The 20,425-nt window shown below is 28.4% G+C and overlaps 2 protein-coding genes across 8 annotated transcripts; one reads left to right on the top strand and one right to left on the bottom strand.

The window, feature by feature from the left end:
• The first annotated feature begins 25 nt into the window (after window positions 1–25).
• LOC111288657 (large ribosomal subunit protein eL43z-like) lies at window positions 26–16,555 on the top strand. 5 transcript variants are annotated; one of them, XM_089759278.1, is made up of 6 exons: window positions 31–324; window positions 645–728; window positions 1,209–1,293; window positions 1,402–1,483; window positions 1,810–1,852; window positions 15,928–16,555. In XM_089759278.1, exons 2-4 carry the CDS (start codon window positions 655–657, stop codon window positions 1,480–1,482), a joined length of 240 nt encoding a protein of 79 aa, XP_089615404.1. In that variant the 5' UTR covers window positions 31–324; window positions 645–654; the 3' UTR covers window position 1,483; window positions 1,810–1,852; window positions 15,928–16,555. The 5 variants fall into 5 exon arrangements, with proteins under 5 accessions (XP_089615405.1, XP_089615404.1, XP_089615407.1 ...); XM_089759279.1 differs by lacking the exon at window positions 1,810–1,852 and having other exon boundaries at window positions 26–324; XM_089759281.1 differs by lacking the exons at window positions 1,810–1,852; window positions 15,928–16,555 and adding an exon at window positions 1,578–1,792.
• On the bottom strand, window positions 16,482–19,959 carry LOC111288656 (putative casein kinase II subunit beta-4). 3 transcript variants are annotated; one of them, XM_022879628.2, is made up of 5 exons: window positions 19,455–19,959; window positions 18,311–18,529; window positions 17,356–17,465; window positions 17,106–17,271; window positions 16,482–16,928 (listed from the first exon to the last, which is right to left on the bottom strand). In XM_022879628.2, exons 1-5 carry the CDS (start codon window positions 19,699–19,701, stop codon window positions 16,870–16,872), a joined length of 801 nt encoding a protein of 266 aa, XP_022735363.1. In that variant the 5' UTR covers window positions 19,702–19,959; the 3' UTR covers window positions 16,482–16,869. The 3 variants fall into 3 exon arrangements, with proteins under 3 accessions (XP_022735363.1, XP_022735365.1, XP_022735362.1); XM_022879630.2 differs by having other exon boundaries at window positions 16,482–16,883; XM_022879627.2 differs by having other exon boundaries at window positions 16,482–16,876.
• Between the last annotated feature and the right edge of the window lie 466 nt (window positions 19,960–20,425).

Genomic DNA, 20,425 nt, shown 5'->3' with positions numbered 1-20,425 from the left:
GATCGATACGATATCATCAGAAAGAAAAAAGAACATTAAAAAAGAAAAAAAATACATAGAAGTAACATGTCTTAAAATTTTAATAATAATTTTAATAAAATTAAAACAAAAATATTTTATTTTCATGTCAATTTCAATAAGAATAAAAACATATAATTTTTACGTAAAACATTATATAAATGTATAAATTTTAGTATTTTAATGAGATACGGGACGGGTTTGGGGGCAAATTATTCCCTATATAATTGGCCGCGCGGCTGAATGAATGGGCTATCTAGGGTTTTTCCTAGCTCTTCTGTCGGATCTCCAAAGCCTTCCAAAATGGTACGCTCTCTTTCACTGAAACTTCTTCTCATCTCTTCCAAAATTTACCACAAAGCTCCTTTTTTTAGTATCTATGTTTTCTTTCGTGCTTCTAACTCTTAACAATAGATCATATTTTTCACAATTGATATCGCTATATTCATATGAATTGTTCTTGAATTGTGGAAAGGGGGTAAAGTCTACATTTTTAAGATTCAATTTCTGTGTAAGGAATGAAAGATGTTAGCTGGTTTCTTTGTGATCTTATTATTATTTGTTTTGCTGTGATCAAAGTTTGTAGTTTTTCTTCCATATGTTAAAGTTTGTGGTTTTTTGTCCAGTTGTTAGCTTATGTTAACTTTGCACTTCTTTAATTTTATGCAAGACAAAGAGAACCAAGAAGGCTGGTGTCGTTGGGAAGTATGGTAAGCGCTCTGTTTAGATTTTATGAAGTTTTCTGGTTTTCAGTTTGGTATATTTCATGAGAAGTGAACCATAATGACTATTCTGTTGTCTTGTATCATTGAAATGCTATCAAGTTTCTCGAATGAGGGATCTTATTTGCTTGATTTCCATTTTTACTTGCATTGTGGGTGTACTTTGTTGTTGTATGGCCTGTTTCTGTGAGGGGCCTTTGGTGTGGCTGAAAACTGGATAATTAGACGTTGTGTTTATAACTTAATGCAGATTTTAGGCTCCACAGCCTGTCTCGACTCTTTTAAGTACTTTGGAATGTTTTTACTTGTGTGTTATTGCATTTAGAATGTTGCTAATAGCCGGTAAATTTCGGACTTAATGCAGATTTTAGTCTCTACAGCTTGTCTTGACTCTTTTAAGTACTTTGGAATGTTTTTGCTTGTGTGTTATTGCATTTAGAATGTTGCTAACACCTGGTAAATTTCAAGTACCGGATACGGTGCTAGTTTGCGTAAGCAAATTAAAAAGATGGAGGTCAGTCAGCACAAGTACTTCTGTGAGTTCTGTGGAAAGGTAATTTTTCAGCTTGTTAACATTCTTTTCATACTTGTTCGAGAATTGAGATGATTTGATTTGCTTGATAGTTGCATATTTAATCTAACATGTTATTAATTGTTGCAGTACGCAGTGAAGAGTAAAGCCATGGCAATGTGGGGATGTCAAGACTGTGGCAATGTGAAAGCTGGGGGTGTTACTCTTTGAAGTAAGATTCTTCAGCCATTGCTTGCATGTTGCAATTTTATGTTCACTTTAGCTTTTTCTGTTTTTCTAATTATTGCCTTGTTCATCTATGGCAGCACTGCAATTAGACCTGATGATTGTTGTGTAAAATATTGAAATTCATCTATTCAAGTCGTGTTTTATACAAAAATTGCATATCACAATTCGTATCGACACAAAAATATGAAATACATTTTTTTGCTTTTGTTAAACCTATATATAGCTATTATTAAAATTTTAAACTGTATCATTTTGTATTTTTTTATTGTATTCATGTTGTGTCATTGTGGGATATTTTTAAATTGCTAGGTCTAATTGCAAGTGTTCGGATTGTCAGGAGCATCATTCGGAGGTTGAGATAGCAAATTGAGAGTTAAACTCATATATAGTTTATTAACCTCTTTGATAGCCTTTGGCCTAATTAGTAACTTATAACCTATAGCTTTTGACACAATATTTTCTTTTTATTAACCTATTTATTATGTTTTTCGACTCAAATAGTAACATATAACTTACAACATTTGGTCCATTTTTTCATTTTACTAACCTATACTTTATAGCTTTTAGCCAAGATACTAACTTGTATCATAAAGCTTTTGACCTAACTTTTTTTTTATTTACTTATTGGCTATAGCTTTTAGTCTAAATAGTAACCTATAACTTATAGCGTTTGTCTTAATTTTTATTTTTATTTTTATTAATGTATTAGATAGACTTTTTGCATAAATAGTAATCTATGACCTGTAACTTTTGGTTTAACATTTTATTAGCATATTAGTCTTAATACTAACCTATAATCTATAATTTTTGGTTGAACTTTTTTTTATTATTTTATTGTCAATAGTTTTTGGCACAAATGGTAACTATAACTTTTAGCTTTTTGCTTAATTTTTTCTTTTCATTAACTTATTGGTTATATCTTTTTGTCAAAATAGTTATCTTTAGCTTATAGCCTTTTGCTAGGTTTTTTACTAACTTATTGTCTATAGTCTTAGACCTAAATAGTAAGTTATAAATATGAACCTATAGTTTATAGCTTTTGGTCAAATATTTGTTTTTATTAACCTATTGGCTATAGCGTTTAGTTCAAATAGTAATTAACCTGTAACTTTTTGTTATAGTATTTGGCTCAATTTTTTCTTTTTATTAACTTATTATTCAGGGTCTTAGGCTTAAATAATAATTTATAGCTTATAACCTTTAGTTCAACTTTTTTTTTATTATTCTATTTGCTATAATCTTTGGTCCAAATAGTAACTTATAATCTATAACTTTTGACTTAAATTTTAATAACCTATAGTTTATAATCTTTGGCTTAACTTTTTTTTTTTTAAACTAAATTAATGGCTATAACTTTTGGCCCATATAACTTATATCCATTGGCCTTTTTTTTTTTGTTACTTTAAAAAAATTCCCTTATAGCTTATAGTTTTTGATTAAATTTTTTTTGTAATAAACTATTGGATGAAGCCTTGTATGCCTAAATAATAACTTATTGGCTATAATCTTTGTCTAAATACTAACTTATAAGCTATTGCCTTTTACTCAACTTTTAATTTTATTAATTTATTGGCTTTACCCTTTAGTAAAAAATTAACCTATAGTTTATAGCTTTTGGTTTAACTTTTTTTATTGCTAACTTATTTTTTATAGTAGCTGGCTCAAGTAGTAACCAATATTATATAGCATTTCACCAAACTTTTACTTGTTATTAACCTATTATCTATAGCTTTTAGCTCAAATATTAGCTTAACTTATATCTTTTGGCTTAACTTTTTAATTTTATTAACTTATTGGCTATAACTTTTTGCTCAAATATAAACCTATAACCTATAGCTTTTGGTTCAATTTATAACCTATTAACGCAAAAAAAAAAAAAAAAAGATCAAAGGTTATATGTTATAGGTTTTTATTTGGGTAGATTATAGCAAATAGGTTAAAAATAAAAAATTATTGGTCCAAAGTTTATAAGCTATAAGTTACTATTCAAATCAATGATTATAGCCAATGACTATAGGTTATTATATGATAAAAGTTGCTATTTTGGCCTTTTACTATAGTTAATAGGTTAATAAAAATAAAAAGTTGAGCCAAAGACTATAGGCTATGGATTGTTATTTGGGCGTAAGGTTATAGCTATTAGATTAATAAAAAGAAAAAGTTGGATCAAAGAGTATAAGTTAGTATTTGGACCAAAAGTTATACAGTATAGGTACATCTTAGGGCTTAGGCTATAGCTAATTGGTCAGTAAAATGAAAAGTTGGGCCAAAGGTAATAGCTAATCGTTTAATAAAAAGAAAACCCTAGGCTAAAGGTTGTGGGCTATTGTTTATTATTTGGGCTTAAGGCTATTGCCAATATATTAATAAAAGGAAAAGCTGGACCATAGATTATAAGCTACAAGTCACTACTTGGGCCTAAAGCTATAGCTAATAGATTAGTAAAAAGAACAAGTTTGTTCAAAAGTTATAGGTTAGTATTTAGGCAAAAGATTGTCATCAAGATGGTAAAATGAAAAAATTGAGTAAAGGCTATAGCTTATCAGTTACTATTTGATCCTAAGGCAATACGTTATAGATTACTATTTAGGACCAAGGCTATAGTCACTAGATTAAGAATAAAAAGTAGAGCCAAAGGCTAGAGGTTGTAACTTATTATTTTGGCATTAAGCTATAGCTAATAAGTTAGTAAAAAAAAAAGTTCGCTAAATGCTATAGGTTATAAATTAGCATTTGAGCCAAAAGCAACAGTTAATAGATTAATAAAAAAGTTAATAGATTAATAAAAAAATAATTGGACAAAAAGCTATAAGTTATAGGTTAGTATTTGGGTTAAAGGTTATAACAATTAGGTTAATAAAAAAAAACTGAAAAGGTTTGGCAAAAAACTATAACCTATTGTTACTATTTAGGCCAAAAGATATAGCTAGTTGGTTAATAAAAAAAGTTGGGTCCAAGACCATAAGGCATATGTTAGAATTTGGGCGAAAGACAATAGCCACAAGGTCAATAAAAAAAAGTTTAGTAAAAGGTTACAAGCTGTTAGTTACTATATGGCTTAAGTATATAACCGATAAGTTAATAAAAAGAAAAAGTTGGGTAAAATGTTTTAGGCTATAGGTTAATATTGGGAACAAAAGCTATTGCCAAAAAATAAGTAAAAATAAAAAATTAGGTAAAAGATTATAAACAATAGGTAATAAAATAAAAGTTGGGCTAAAAGTTATAGGAAATAAGTTAATAATAAGAAAAAGTTGGACCAAAAGCTATAAGTTTTTGGTTACTATTTAGGCTAAATGTTATAACCAATAAGTTAAAAAAAAAAAATTGACCAAAGGTTATAGACTATGTTAGTATTTGAGCTAAAAGTTACAATAAATAGATTAATAAAAGAAAAAATTGGGTTAATAGCTCTTAGCTTTAACTTACTATTTACATCAAAGCCTATAAATAGTAGATTAATAAAAAAAAAAAGGTTGACGAAAAGCTATAAGTTATAGGTTCCTATTTTGACAAAAGGTTATAATCAATAAGTTAATAAAAAGAAAAAGGTTAGGCAAATAATTATAAGTTATATGTTACAATTTTGGCTAAAGGTTTTTGCCAATAGGATACCAAAACAAAAATATTGGGCCTAAGGATATAGGTTATAGGTTAGAATTTGGAACAAATGTTATAAACAATAGGTTAATAAAAGAAAAGGTTGAGCCAAATGTTATAAGTTATATATTACTATTTGTGCACAAGGCTTAAAAAAATAAATTAAGACATACGTTATAGGTTATAAGTTACTATTTAGGTCAAAAGTTATAGTGAATAAATTAATAAAAAGAAAAAATTAGGTAAAAGACTTTATGATGCAAGTTAATATTTGAGTTAAAAACTATATGGTATAGGTTAGTAACAAGAAAAAGTTAAGTTAAAGATTATAGGCAATATGTTACTATTTGCGTTGAAGGATATAGCAAATATGTTAATAAAAAGAAAAAGTTGTGTCGAAGGCTATAAGTAATAAGTTACTAATTGGACAAATGGTAATAACCATGAGGCTAATAAAAAGAAAAAAATTTCACCAAATGTTGTAGGCTATAAAGTAGTGATTAGACCAAATGTTGTAGCCAATATGTTAGTAAAGGGAAAAAAGTTGGTTCAAATGCTATAGGCTATAGTTTAGTTTATAGGCAAAAAGCTATAGCCAATAGGTTAATAAAAAGAAAAAAATTGAGTGGAAAACTATAAGCTACTATTTATTATTTGACCAAATGCTATAGTAAATAGGTTCATAAAATGACAAAGCTAGGCAAAAGTTATAGGGTATAATTTAGATGAAAGGCTATAGGCAATAAGTTGCTAAAAAGAAAAAGTTAAAGCAAAAGTTATTTTTTATAGGTTAATAGTTAGGCTAAAGGATATAGGCAATAAGATAGTAAGAAGAAAAAGTTATGGTAAAGCTATAAGCTAAATGTTAGTATTTATGCCAAGGGTTATAGTTAATAGGTTAAGAAAAAAATTTAAGCCAAATACTATATGCTATTATTTACTATTTGGTAAAAAAGATATAACCAATAGGTTAATAAAAAAGAAAAACTTGGTCTAAAAGCTATTGGCTATAGGTTAGAATTTACGCTAATGGCTGTATTAAATAGGTTAACAAAAAGAAAATGTTAGGTCAAAGGTTATAAACTATAAGTTATTATTTAGGTCTAAAACTATAATCAATAGGTTAGTAAAAAAAAAATGTTAGGCCAAATTTAATAGGCTTTAGGTTAATAGTAAGGTTAAAGGCTCTATATGTTATGTATGTAAATTGATAAAGTTGAGACGAAGGCTATAGGTTATTGATTAGCATTTAAGCTAAATATTATAGATAATAAATTAGTAGAAAGAAAAAGTTGTATTATGGCCAAAGGTTATAGCCTTAGATTAGTATTTGATTCAAAGGCTATAATCAAGAGGTTAAGAAAAGAAAATTTTTGGGCCAAATGTTATATTTTATATGCTATTTTTTTAGCCTAAGGTTATAGTAAATAGTTTAGTAAAAAGAGAAGTCAAGCAAAATGCTATAAGTTATATATTAGCATACATTTGAGTTGAAGATTGTAACCAATAGATTAATAAAAAAATATTTGGCCAAAGGTTATAGATTCTAAGTTAGTATTAGGCCAAAGTTTATAGTTAATAGGTTAATAAAAGAAAATGTTAGGCTAAAGGCTATAGGTTAAAAGCTATTTACTATTTGGATTGAAGATTATAACCAATAGATTAATAAAAAAATATGTTGGGCTAAATGCTATATGCTATAGGTTATTATTTTGGTCAATAGTTATACTAAAAAAACAATAGAGCCAAGAGTTATAGGCCATAAGTTACTATTTAAGCATAAAGCTATAATTAATAGGTTAATAAAAAAAAGTTAAACTAAAAGCTATAGATTGACATTTAAGTCAAAAGTTATATCTTGTAGGTACAATTTGGGTCGTAGGCTATAGTCAATATGATAGTAAAATAAAAAAGTTAGGCTAAAGGCTATCATCTACAGGTTACTATTTGAGCTAAAGGTTATAGCCAATAACTTAGTAAAAAAGAAAAGTTTGGCAAAGACTATAAGCTATAGGTTATACGTTATTATTAGGGGCTAAAGCTATGGCTAATATGTTAATAAAAAAAAAAGTTGGACAAAAAATTATAGGATATAAATTACTATTTAGGACAAAGGCTATAACTAATAAGTTAATAAAAAGAAAAAAGTTAGTTTAAAGGGTATTGGTTATAGTTTACTATTTGGGTGAAATGTTATCAATGATATGTTAATAAAATGAAAAGTTAAACCAAAGGCTATGGGATATATGTTATAATTTGGACAAAAGGTTATAGCAATTTGTTGATAAAAAAAATTTTTTTTGGACCAAAGGCTATATGATATATATTAGTATTTAGATAAAAAAACTATAGCTAATATGTTAATGAAAAGAAAATGTTGGACCAAAGCCTATGGGATATAGATTACTATTTGGGCTAAAGATCATAACTAATATGTTAATAAAAAGAAAAAATTAGGCTAAACGTTATAAATTATAAGTTATTATTTGGCACAAAAGCAATAGTAAATAGCTTAATAAAGAGATAAATTTAGGTAAAAAACTATTGGTTATAATTTACTACTTAGTATTAAGGCTATAACAATTAGGTTAGTAAAAGTAAAAAGTTGGCCTAATGCTATATGCTATAGTTTAGTATTTGACACAAAAGTTATAGCTAATAAGTTAATGAAAATAAAAAGTTGGGCTAAAAGCTATAAAGGCAAAAGATTAGTATTTAGGCCAATAGTTATAGCTAATATGTTGATAAAAATAAAAATTTAGGTTAAAGATTATAAGTTATTATTTGGACTTAAAGCTATAACCACTAGGTTTATAAAAAATTTTTTTTTTCTTGGCTAACAGGATATATGTTAGTTTTTCAGCCAAAGCAATAGTTTAGTAAAATGAAAAAATTGGGCTAAAGAGGTTATTATTTGTGCCTAAGGCTATATAGGTTATAAGTTATTATTCGTGTTCAGTGTTATAATCAATAGTTAATAAAAAGAAAAAAAAAAATAAAGCAAAAGGCTAAAAGCTATAGCTTGCTATTTGGGTTTAAGGATATAGCTAATAAGTTAATAATAAAAAAATTGAGCGAAATTTTATCGATTATAAATTATCATTTGTGCTAAAGGTTATAGTCAATAGATTAATAAAAAGAAAAAATCAAGTTAAAAGTTGTATGTTATAAGTTACTAGTTGGATTACAAGTTGCAACCAAATATGTTAGTAAAATGAAAAAATTGGATCAAAAGTTATAGGGTATAAATTATTATTTGAGCAAATATTTATATCTAATATGTTAATAAAATGAAAAAAATTAGACTAAAACATATAAGCTATAGGTAGATTTGGTAATTTTAAATATGACATGTTAATATGATAAAAAAAATCATATATATGTTTTAAAAAAACGTGTTTTGTATTTATTCGTGTCGATATGAATTTTGACATGACAAAATACGTGTTATACATGTGTTGGCTCATTTAAACAGTTAACAGGATATGAATAACTCGTTTAATTTAATCTTATCATAAAAGTACATGTTTAATATATTTAACACGTTTAACACATTTTTTATATTTATTTAATTTAATATAAACATATAAAAATTATTTTAATTTTTAATCTTTTAATTATGATACTTAATTAGCTATTTAATTTTATATAAAAATTATTTTAAATATTTAATTATGATACTTATTTAATAATTATTATAAAAATATTTTTATATTAATAATATAAATACAATATAAATATTAATTTCAGTCTTATACATTATTATTTTATTCTTAATCTTTAATAGTTTATCATTTTAAATTTGATACTAAAAATTAATATAGTTATATAATATAAATATAAATATAAATATATATATTAAATACATATTAAATGAGTATTAATTTTTTTTTATTTTTATAATATGTAATATTTTTTTATATTATTAATATGTCAAATTTATTAAGCTGTAAATGATGGATTGTTTATAGTTATTTATTATTTTAGTCGTGTTCTTGTATATATTCGTGTTAATCATGCTTATTTGTGTATATCTGTGTTAGTGATGTCTATTCTTGTATATTTATATTATTCATGTTTATTCGTGTTGTGTTTAAATAAATAAATTATATATATATTAATTATGTCATGTTGCATGTAACATATATATTAAATGTGTTGTGTTCATGTTTATGATTTAAACACATTTTATACTTCGTGTCGTGTTTGTGTTTTAATAATTCATGTCATTACACGTGTAAAATATGACATGAAACACGATATGAAAACATGAATTGCTAGGTCTAGTTATAGGTTAATATTTGGACTAAAGGCTATAATCAAATATTAATAAAAATAAAAAGTTAAGCCAAGTGCTATAGTCTATAAATTAGTATTTAGGTGTAAGACCATAGTTAATATATTAATAAAATGAGAAAGTTAAAGGAAAAGTTATAGAATATAGGTTAGTATTAGAGTCAAAGGGTATAGCCACAATGTTAAAAAAAATTTAAAAAGTTAAGCCAACGCTATTGGCACTATATTACTTTAGCCTATGGCTATAAAGCAATAGATTTGTAAAAAGAAAAAGTTTAGGCTAGAAGCTATATATTATGGGTTAATATTTAGGCCACACGCTAGAGCCAACTAGTAAAAAGAAAAAGCTAGGTGAAAGGTTATAAGTAATATGTTAGTATTATAATCAATAGGTATAGATTGTAGGTTAGTATTTGGGTTAAAATTTTTAACTAAAATGTTAAAAAATGAAAGACTTGGCCTAATGGTTATAAACATTAGGTTGTTATTTTGGTCTATAGCTACAACCAATAGGTAACTAAGAAAAAAAAAAGTTCCAAAGGTTATAGGTTGTAAGTTAGTATTTGGGTAAAAAGTTATAGCTAAAATGTTAAAAAATTGAAAAACTTGGCCCAACGATTATAGGCACTAGGTTGCTATTTTAGTTTACGAATACAATCAATAGGTGAGTAATAAGAAAAAGTTAAATCAAAAGTATAGGCTATAAGTTACTATTTAGGCAAAATGTTATAACCATTAATAAAAAGAAAAAGTTGGACTAAAGGTTATAAGCTATAAGTTACTATTGGGACCAATGGATATAGCTAATTGTGGGGCTAAAGTTTATTATCGATAGGTTAGTATTTGGCCAAAAGCTATAGCCAATAGGTTAACAAAACAAAATAATTGGGTCAAAGGCAACATATTATATGTTACTATTTAAATCAAAGCTATTGTTAAAAGATTAATAAAAAGAAAAGGTTGGGCCAAAGCTTATAGCTATTAGGTTACCATTTGGGCCAAATGCTATTGTCAATAAGTTAATAAATAAAAAGTTAAGTCAAAGACTATAAGCTTTATGTTACTATTTGGAACAAATGCTATGCCTAATAAGAAAATAAAAAGAAAAAATTTGGTCCAAATGTTATAGGTTAGTATTTAGTTCAAAAGCTATAGGCATTAGGTAAAAAAAGAAAAGAAAAAGTTATAGCTGCATAATAAGTAAATAAAAAGAAAAACTTGGACTAAAAGCTATAGGATATATCTTAGTATTTGGGTCAATGGCTCTAGCAAATAGATTAATAAAAAGAAAAAGTTGAGCCAAAGTTTTATCGGCTATAAGTCACTGCTTGGACCAAAGATTATATCCAATAGGTTACTAAAAAAAAATGTTGGAACAAAGTCTATAAAGTATATGTTAGTATTTGGACCAAATGTTATAGGTAATCGGTTAGAGTTTAAGTCAAAGGGTATAGTTAATAGTTTAATTAAAAAATTTTAGGCTAAAGGCTTTAAGTTATATGTTATTGTTTAGATCGAAAGCTATATGTGATAGGTTAATAAAATGAAAAAAAAAATGTACCAAAAGCCATAGCCAATATGTTAGTATTTGGAAGAAAGGATATAAGTAATAGATTAATAAATTGAAAAAGCTAAGCGAAAGGTTTTATGTTATAAAAAGATATTTGGGATCAAGAACATAGCCAAGAGGTTAGTAAAAAGCAAAAGTTAGGCCAAAGATGATGTAGGTTATTATTTTGGCCAAAGGTTATAGCCAATAGCTTTGTAAAATGAAAAGGTTGGGCAAAATGCTATATGATTTAGGGTGCTATTTATATAAAATGATATAGTCAATAGGTCAGTAAATTAAAAAAAATGGGCCAAAAGTTTTATGCTATAAGTTAGTATTTTGGCTAAAGGTTATTGCCAATTGTTTAATAGAAAGAAAAACTTGGAACAAAGGCTATAAGTTACTATTTTGGGCAAAGATTATAGTCAATTAATTAATAAAAAGAAAAAGTTAGATAAAAAATTATAGGACATAAGTTACTATTTAGGCTAAAGTCTATAGCCAATATGTTAAAAAAAAAGGGAAAGAGTTGGACCAAAAGCTATAAAGGTTATTATTTTGGGCAAAAGATATAAATACTATGTAAATAAAATGAAAAAGTTAGGACAAAGGCTATAGTTTTTAAATTTCTATTTAGGCTTAAAGGTTAGTCAATTTGTTAGTAAAAAGAAAAGATTAAGCCAAATATTATATATTATTGGTTACTATTTTAGCCAAATGTTACAACAAATAGGTTAATAAAAAGAAAAAATTGGGTTAAAAGCTATAGGTCGTAGGTTAGTATTTGGGCCAAAGGTTATAGTTATTAAGTTAATAAAAATAAATCCAAAGGGTATAAGTCATAGTTTATTATTTGAGCAAAAAAATATAACAGATAAGTTAATAAAGAGAAAATATGGTTCACATACTATAGGCTATAGGTTATTTTTTTGGTTTAAAGGTTATAGCTAATAGACTTATAAAATAAAAAGGTTTGCCAAAAATTATAGGTTATAAGTTAGTATTTAGATTAAATGTTATTACTAATTATTTTTTTAAAAATAAAAAGTAGGACAAATGTTATAAGTTATAGGTTAATATTTGCATCAAATCCTATAGCCAAGAGGTTAATAAAAAAAAGTTGTGTCAAAGGCTAAAGGATATCAATACTTATTTAAGCCAAAAGATATAGTAATAGGTTAATAAAAAAAAAAGTTAGGCTATAGGTAATAATTTGGCCAAATGTTATAGCCAATTTTTAATAAAAAGAGAAAAATTAGATTAAAGCTATTGGATAGAGGCACTAGGTAAATAAGCAGAAAAAGTTTAGTTGAAGGCTATAAGCTATAAATTGGCATTTTAGCCAAAGGCTATACTTTATAGGTTAATAAAAAATAAGTTAGAACAATTCCTATAAGTTATTGATTATTATTTGAGCCAAATGACGTAGACAATATGTTAATAAAAATAACATGTGAAGCCAAAGCTTTAGGTTGTAGGCTAGAATTTAAGCAAAAAGTTATAGCCAATAGGTTAATAAAAAGAATAACTTAGGCCAAAGGTTATAGATTATAGGTTATAACCAATAAGTTAGTAGAAAAGAAAGGTTGGGCCACATTCTATGGGATATAAGTTACTATTTGGGTTAAAAGTTAAAACAAATTGGCATGAAAATTGAAAAAGTTAAGACAAAGGTTATAAGCTATAAAATAGTGTTTAGGTCAAATATTATAGCCAATAGTTTAGTAGAAAAAAAAAGTTGGGTCAAAGGTTAAGTCATAAGTTACTTTTTGGGCCAAAGTTTATAGCCAATAGGGTAATAAAAAAGAAAAGATTAGGTTAAAAATTATAAGCTATAAGTTAGTATTTGAGCCAAAGGTTATAGTTAGTAGGTTAATAAAAATAAAAAGTTAGGTCAAAGATTATACGTTATATTTTACTATTTTTACTTATGGTTATGGTCGATAGTTTTGTAGTAAACAGAAAAAGTCAAGCCAACTATTGTAGGTTATAGATTACAATTTGAATTGGAGATTATAATAAATATGTTAATGCAAAGAAAAAGTTGGGCCAAAAGCTATTAGCTGTAGAATAGTTTTTAGGGTAAAGGCTATAGCTAATAAGTTAAAAATAAAAGTTGGACTAAAAGCTATAGACCATAAGGTATTATTTGAGTCAAAGGCTATAGTCAATATATGAAAAAAAAAAAGTTGGACTAAAGCTTTTAGCCATCATGTTAAAATAAAAAAAAAGTATGGATAAATGGTATAAGTTATAAGTTAGTATTTAGCCCAAAGGCAAATATCCAATGGGTTAATAAAATGAAAAAGCTTGACTAAATGCTATAGGGTAGCATTTAGGCAAAAACTATATAACCAAAAGTTTGAAAAAATGGAAAAATGAGTCCAGAAGTTTTAGGCTATAGATTATTATTTAACTCTAATGTTATTGCCAAAGGTAAATAAAAAGAAAAATTGGGTCAAAAGCTATCAACTATAAGTTAGTATTTGCAACAAAGACTATAGCCAATAGGTTAGTAAAAAAATACTAGAAGTTATATGTTAGTATTTGGGTTAAAGGCTTTACAATATACATTACTATTTTTGTCAAAGGCTATTGTTAATAGGTTAATAAAAAGAAAAAGATGGTCTAAGGACTATAGGCTATAATTCATTATTTGGGTTAAGGTTGTTGCTAATAAGTTAGTAAAAAGAAAGAGTTTAGCCAAAATTTATAGGTTATATCTTAGCATTTGTGTCAAAGGCTATAGTTAATAGATTAATAAAAATAAAAAGTTTGACTAAAAGCTATAGGTTATAGGTTACTATTTGAACCAAAAGTTATAGCTCATAGGTTAATAAAAAAAAATGAGGCAAAATACTATAAGTTATTGGTTAATATTTAGGTCAAAAGCCATTGATTATATTTAGGTCAAAAACTATATGCTATAGGATAGTATTTGGACTAAATGTTATGGCTAATAAGTTAAAAAAATGAAAATATTGGGCTAAAGATTATGGGCTATAGGTTACTATTTTGGCCTATGTCTATAGCCAATAGATTATTGAAAAGAAAAAAATTGGTCAAAGGTTATAGGTAACTATTTGAGCAATGCTATAGCCAATAAATTAATAAAAAAAATAGGCCAAAAGCTATAAATTAAATGCTATATAGCTAATATGTTAATAACAAGTAAAAGTTGGGCAAATACTATAAGAGATTAGTTACTTTTTGTGCTTAGGTCTATCGCTAATAGGTTAGTAAAAAAAAAAAAAAAGTTATATGCTATTGTTTATTATTTAGGCAGGTTATAACCAATAGTTTAATAATGAAAAAGAGTTGGGCCAAAGTTTATAAGCTATAAGTTACTATTTGAATTAATAACTATAGCCAATTGATTCATCAAAAGAATAAGTTAGGTCAAATATTATATGATACATGTAATTTTTAGGCCAATTATTCTAACTAATATGTTACTAAAAATAAAAAGTTAGGGTAAAGGGTATATGTTATAAATTAATATTTGGGTCTAACATTTAGCTAATAGGTTAACAAAAAGAAAAAAATTAGGCTAAAAATGGATATAAGCTATAGCCAATATATTAATAAGAAGAAAAAGTTAAACTAAGGGTTATAAGTTATAGGTTAATATTTGTGCCTAAGGCTATAAGCAATAGGTTAGTAAAAAGAAAAAATTCGACTAAAGGCTTAAATTAATATTTAAGCCAAAATGTTTTGTCCAACAGGTTAGTAGAATGAAAAAATTGGATAAAAGGCTAAAGTTATGTTACTATTTCGTCTCAAGGTTATAGTTAATAAGTTAATAAAAAAAATGTTATAGTCTTTCAGATATAAATTATTGTTTCAATCGAAAGCAATAAACATTTGGTAAATAAAAAGAATAAGTTGGGTTATAGGAAATAGGTTAATAAAAAGATAAAATTGAACAAAAATTTTATGTTATAAGTTATTATTTTAGTGCAAAACTATAATTGATAGATTGGACAAAGGCTACAACCTATAAGTTACTAATTTGCCCAAAGGTTATAGTCAATTCACTAATAAAATGAAAAAAATTGACTAAAGATTTTCAGTCATAGAATACTATTAAGGTCAAAATCTATAACAAAAAAAAAGTTAAGATTATAAGTTATAGATTATAAATTACTATTTAAATCTAAAGTTATAACAAATAAATTAGTAAAAAAAAATTGACTAATTGCTATAAATTAATGATCAAGCCAAAATGTTTCATCAACAAATTAATAAAATAAAAAAAATTAAATAAAAAGCTATAAGTAATAGATTACGATTTCCTCTTAAACCTATCTTTCCCGTTATAAAATTGCCCTTCATAAACGTCTCCGTTGCTATAAATTTGAACCCAGCACCCCGAATTCGCTCTATTTTCGGATTTTGGGCGAGACCCAATTGACCAAAACACTGGTAAATGCGACTTTGACGATGAAGATGATGACTTGAGCTTAATTGGAAACGAGGGGGCTAAGAACAAGCCAATAGAAGGGGAGACGTGGTGATTTGGTGAGGGAACGCGTTTGGGTCAAAAGGGTTCCACTTATAAGAGGTGGGAGAAGTGGAAGATGAAGACGAAGAAAAAGGAGGAGCAATCGTGTCATTTTCAAGAGGGTTATGGGTAAATCTGTGGGAAAACAGCAACTGGCGTCGTCGTCGTCGTCGTCGCCGTTGCAGTCGTCGCCTCCCCGCTGTTGTATCGGATTGCAATTGTAAACAATGATGGTAATAATTCAATGGTATCAGATGATGATGATGAGCAGTGGAAGGTCGGGTATTAAAATCGGAAGAGATGCCGCTTCTTTCTTTTCCGATCTGAACTTCCGATTTCTTCTGATGCATTACATACGTGAAAACCAATTTTCCCAAATGCACCCTTTTTTTCCTTTGCTTAGTAGAAGTTTTCGTATGATGAAAATGTTAGATTTTTGTCAACAAATGATCTGATGAGTGCTTTACAGGAAATGCAGTCTTAATCACTGCTTGCTCATGTCTACCATACAATGCTGCTGCTGCTGTTGCATCATCATGTTTAAACAAAAGGTTATTTTGATTTTATGGCCGATTGCCATATTTTGCTGAAGATGTCGACCTACGCTGCAGGGATAAAGATGACGTGACATGACATGACATGACATGATATGACATGTTTATATGCTTTGCCCGCACATTCTCTTTCTTATTTTGGATGGGATTCGAAGTATGGTTTGGGGAGAACTTTCCAGGAAGCAGCAACTGCTGGAGTTCAGCAAACAACCATTGTTGAGAAACGACATATGAGAGTTGAACGATTACAATCATAGTTAAAGAAGTTGATTAGAGTAGGAAAAAAGGACAGGACAGTTTTCTGTCTTTTAACATCATTAACTGTTGTTTGGACAAGAATATATGTTACTTAATCATGGATTTGAGTGTAGAATTGATGTAAAGATGGGATTGGAATGGGTAGAGCTATCGTTGGGGAATGGAAAATTGATGTCTATCAGGTTAAGAAACGAGGAAGGGATATCAAATACAACAGAAGGAACTTTCAAAGAAACATGCTTATAAATGCTCTGTTAAATTCATGAATAAATTCTAGAGATACATTGTGCTCAACTAACAGGCCATATTTCATTTTTATACATTTTCATTCGCATCAATTGTAACAATTCTTTTTTTTCGGAAACCAACTGCACCTTGCATGGTAGGGCATCCACTGCACAGAGAGAAGCACCGGGCTCGGAGTGAAAATCGCCGCCAGCTGTTCGACTACAGGAGATCTTAAGCTTGCAACTTCTGTATCACATCAGGGCTTGTGGATCTTGAAGCCAAAAACTCTTGGGATGTAGTTTTGTGATGGCTTTTGTGGCTTCAGGTGCCCATATGTCATCAGAAACAGATGTGGAAATGTCGTACCAAAATAAGCTCCATCAATATCTTGTTACTGTCAAGAAAATTAAGCTGTAAAACAAAGTAACACAACCATGATCTGGTAACAGGATATAGGAGAACTACAAAGTCATGCCAATGTTTGATTCCACCTACCAAATAGACAAAAAAAATCGAGACCGCTACATGCCCAAAGACATCATAAAATTGTAACATTGTAATTATCCAAACAAAAAAAAAAAAACGAATAAAGTCATAGATGAAATAAAAAGGATACTGCCTTGATACTTGGATCGAGGATAATATATATCTTCACATTTCGGACAGTAGATTTTCACCGTACTTGAACGAGGAATATCTGATTGACCAACTGGAAGACAAGGTTGTCCACAGCAGTAGACTCTTGGGCATCTTCCAAAGTCATAGTTTTTGTATTTCTCCAACTGAAATAGAAGTTTTAACATGATGAAGTCAACAGAAAGCAAAAAAAAAAAAAAAAAAACAGGGATAAATGACCTCAATTTTACCATTGCAGACATTCCCTTGCTAGTTAATATGTATCGGACATGTATAAGACCATACAACATCTCAGCTGCCGATTCAACCAACTCATTCTGTTCTTCAGTGAACATATCACCTATAAAACCCAAAAGACATCTAATTAATAGCAAGAACCAATGTGCATTGATGGCTGTTGAGTATCAAGAAACAAAAGTAGGAGCCATATTTTCAAAAAGGAATAAAAAACCATTGAAATTTACAGCAAACAGACACAAGTGACAGGGATGATGCAAAGCAACATTAACAATGTGAGAATAGTAGTTAAATGCATAAACCAACATTATGACTGCAAACCAAATGGTTGGAATTGCTATAAAACACAAGGTTTAAAACAATTGAAACTATATATTTCCTCAATTCACTTAGCGTAACATTTCTGATGTCAACTTTCTGCAGCAACATAAAAGATTCAAAAGTTAAAAAGAAATAGCTTTTCAAAGTAACAAGCATTTTCTCAAGCAGTCATAGGATTCTGTGTAAATGGGCAGAAATATAAGACTGCAGTAATGTATTCTAAATCCCACAGAATACTAAGCAAGTCCAAATCACTGGAAAAGGTAGGTACATAACCAGTTTATTAATGGCTTATAATCAGATTAGCATCCAATAAGTTAGAGTCGGTTAAGTGTTATCTTATGCCTGAGGTCATAACTAACCAAACTACCAAAATTAACTTGGCTGTCTAACACCCTATTTCCTTGAAAACTTTCATCTAACCTTCTAATTGCTTAACTGCCTTCCTCATGAAGAACCAAAAAAAGAATATCAAACTCAGGACATTCCAGAGAACAGATTTACGGACCGAGGAGATAAAAACATCTGCTAAACATTGGTCTAAAATTTGAAAAGTATAGCACCTCCTCAAGTAAATATCAAATCATCTAAAATTTATGTGCGCAATCCAAGTCTTGAAATGCTTACCATGAGAAGATTCAACATCTAATATTAAATCCAGTGCATAGTCATAATATGGAACCTGACTGCTTAACCCACAAAGATTAAAGTCATCTTGGATGTATTCATCATCAACTTCACAGAAAAACTCATTGCCTCGCAAATTGCAAAACCATGAGACCCAAGATGTGTCATCTCCATCAGAACCACTAACATCTGATTCTTCACTGTCCGTTTCAGATTCCTCTGCAATCAATGACATTTATTAGTAGGCAATCGTGACGAACCTCACATTTAATTACTTGCTTATCAATCAAGATTGATGATCAGAATAGTCTGTCATGTCTTACGGAGAAACATGACAAGGAAAATGATAACTATGAATTATAACTAGCTAAAAAATTGCTGATACTAAGATTTATAATTTAAGTTACAAATCCAATGCTAGTGTATGAGGATATGGTATGAAACTTGATATTTATGATATCAAATAAAGAAAGGAAAAAAATTTCAATGGATGGCCTTATGCACAAAATTTGCTTCAAGACAAATCGGACAATGCATCAAACTTCCAAACTTTCAAATATGGAATCACAAATATACTTATAGCCCACTTGGGAATAAAAAGCCTACCAAAAACCTATTTAAGACCTGACAATCTAAAACACCACACGGTAATACGATACAAAAAAATGACAAGAAGGTGTCAAGGTTTAAAATTTTAGCAATAACTATATCTAAGTTTTAACAAAACCAAAAGATTGTATTTCATATTTTCGCGTAGACACGAATTATAACATGAAATTTTCATGTAAAACACCGTACGAATACATGAATTTCAATATTTTACACACCACGGATACAAGAATCACCAGGTCTACCTATTTTGACCAATCCAAGATCCCAAGCATTTGGCTTTGACAATACATTTTGTAAATGGAAAAAATTAGGTACAAAATTCAGCAAATAAACATTTTTCACATGCAAGTACGCAAACGCATCAGCTCAGAGCTTCCAAAAAAACTCTTGAAAACCCAGATCCTGCCGCATCAAATTAACTCGAAAACAAGCCAATGCCTCCGAAGCAATCACACGATTCGCCAAACTTCAATCAATAAAAGAAGAGATAAAAACAGAAACCAAGGAAGAAAGTAACTTGCAAGTAACTAACCATCAGAACATTTGGCTTTAGAGAGAGCTGCAGAGCGGGAATCGCGATGATCAAGCTGGGATTTACCAGTGGAAGTTGAAGGAACAGAGGATCTTTCTTTGTCTTTGCGGTTCAAGCCCCTCGAAGTGGATGGTGACGACTTCTCTAAATGCTTGTCCAGCGCATCGTTTATGCGCTTCCGATCCAACGGTCCTCCCACTAGCTCCGATTTCGACGACCCTCCTCCTCGATCTCTATGACTATACATAACTCTTCTCCTTTCACCTCCCAAATTTCAAAAGCTCCGAACTTTTTCAATATCAATGGACAAAAATACAAGCTCCTTGGATAAAGATTGTGAGAACAAAAAGACACTAAATTTGAGAAATTAGGGTTGAAGGAAGTGGATTTGGGAAGGAAGAGAAAGGGATGCGGTGAAAACTAGGGTTTCTCAATGAGAAAGAAGCACGAGCTCCACGAACTGCTCTTCGGTCGCCATTTTTTTCTTGTCCTTGGTGCTTCTCTTGATTTCCTTTCCATTGCAGGTTTTTTTTTTATTGCTTTTTTTTTTTCTTGGATTCCCATTGACAGGGCCCTAAGCCCATACTCAGGCCCATAAAAAATCCAGCATTTCCTCTAAATTAAATAAAATAGTAATGAACAAGTTATTATGCATAACGATGATATGGATACATTAGGGTTAGAAAAAAATTAAGAAAATCAAATATTAATTTAAAATTATAATTTTTGGTTTAATTTGGATTTTTTTACTTAAATTAAGTTTAAATATTTAATATATATTATATTTGAATTGAATTTTAAATCGAGAGATAAAAAATTAAAAAAAATCAAATCATATTTAATTTTTTTTATTAAATTATATATTTTTTAATTTTTTATAAAATAAAAATGATTATTTTATATCAAAATTTATTTAAATATATTAAAATTTTATATTAAAATAATATATAAAAAACAAAAAAAATTAAAGA

The sequence above is a fragment of the Durio zibethinus genome, chromosome 4 (genome assembly GCF_047325235.1).
Source record: "Durio zibethinus cultivar Kanyao isolate XHJ-2024 chromosome 4, ASM4732523v1, whole genome shotgun sequence".
In the NCBI taxonomy this organism is placed as follows: Eukaryota; Viridiplantae; Streptophyta; class Magnoliopsida; order Malvales; family Malvaceae; genus Durio; species Durio zibethinus.
This window is presented reverse-complemented; position numbering and strand designations above follow the sequence as displayed.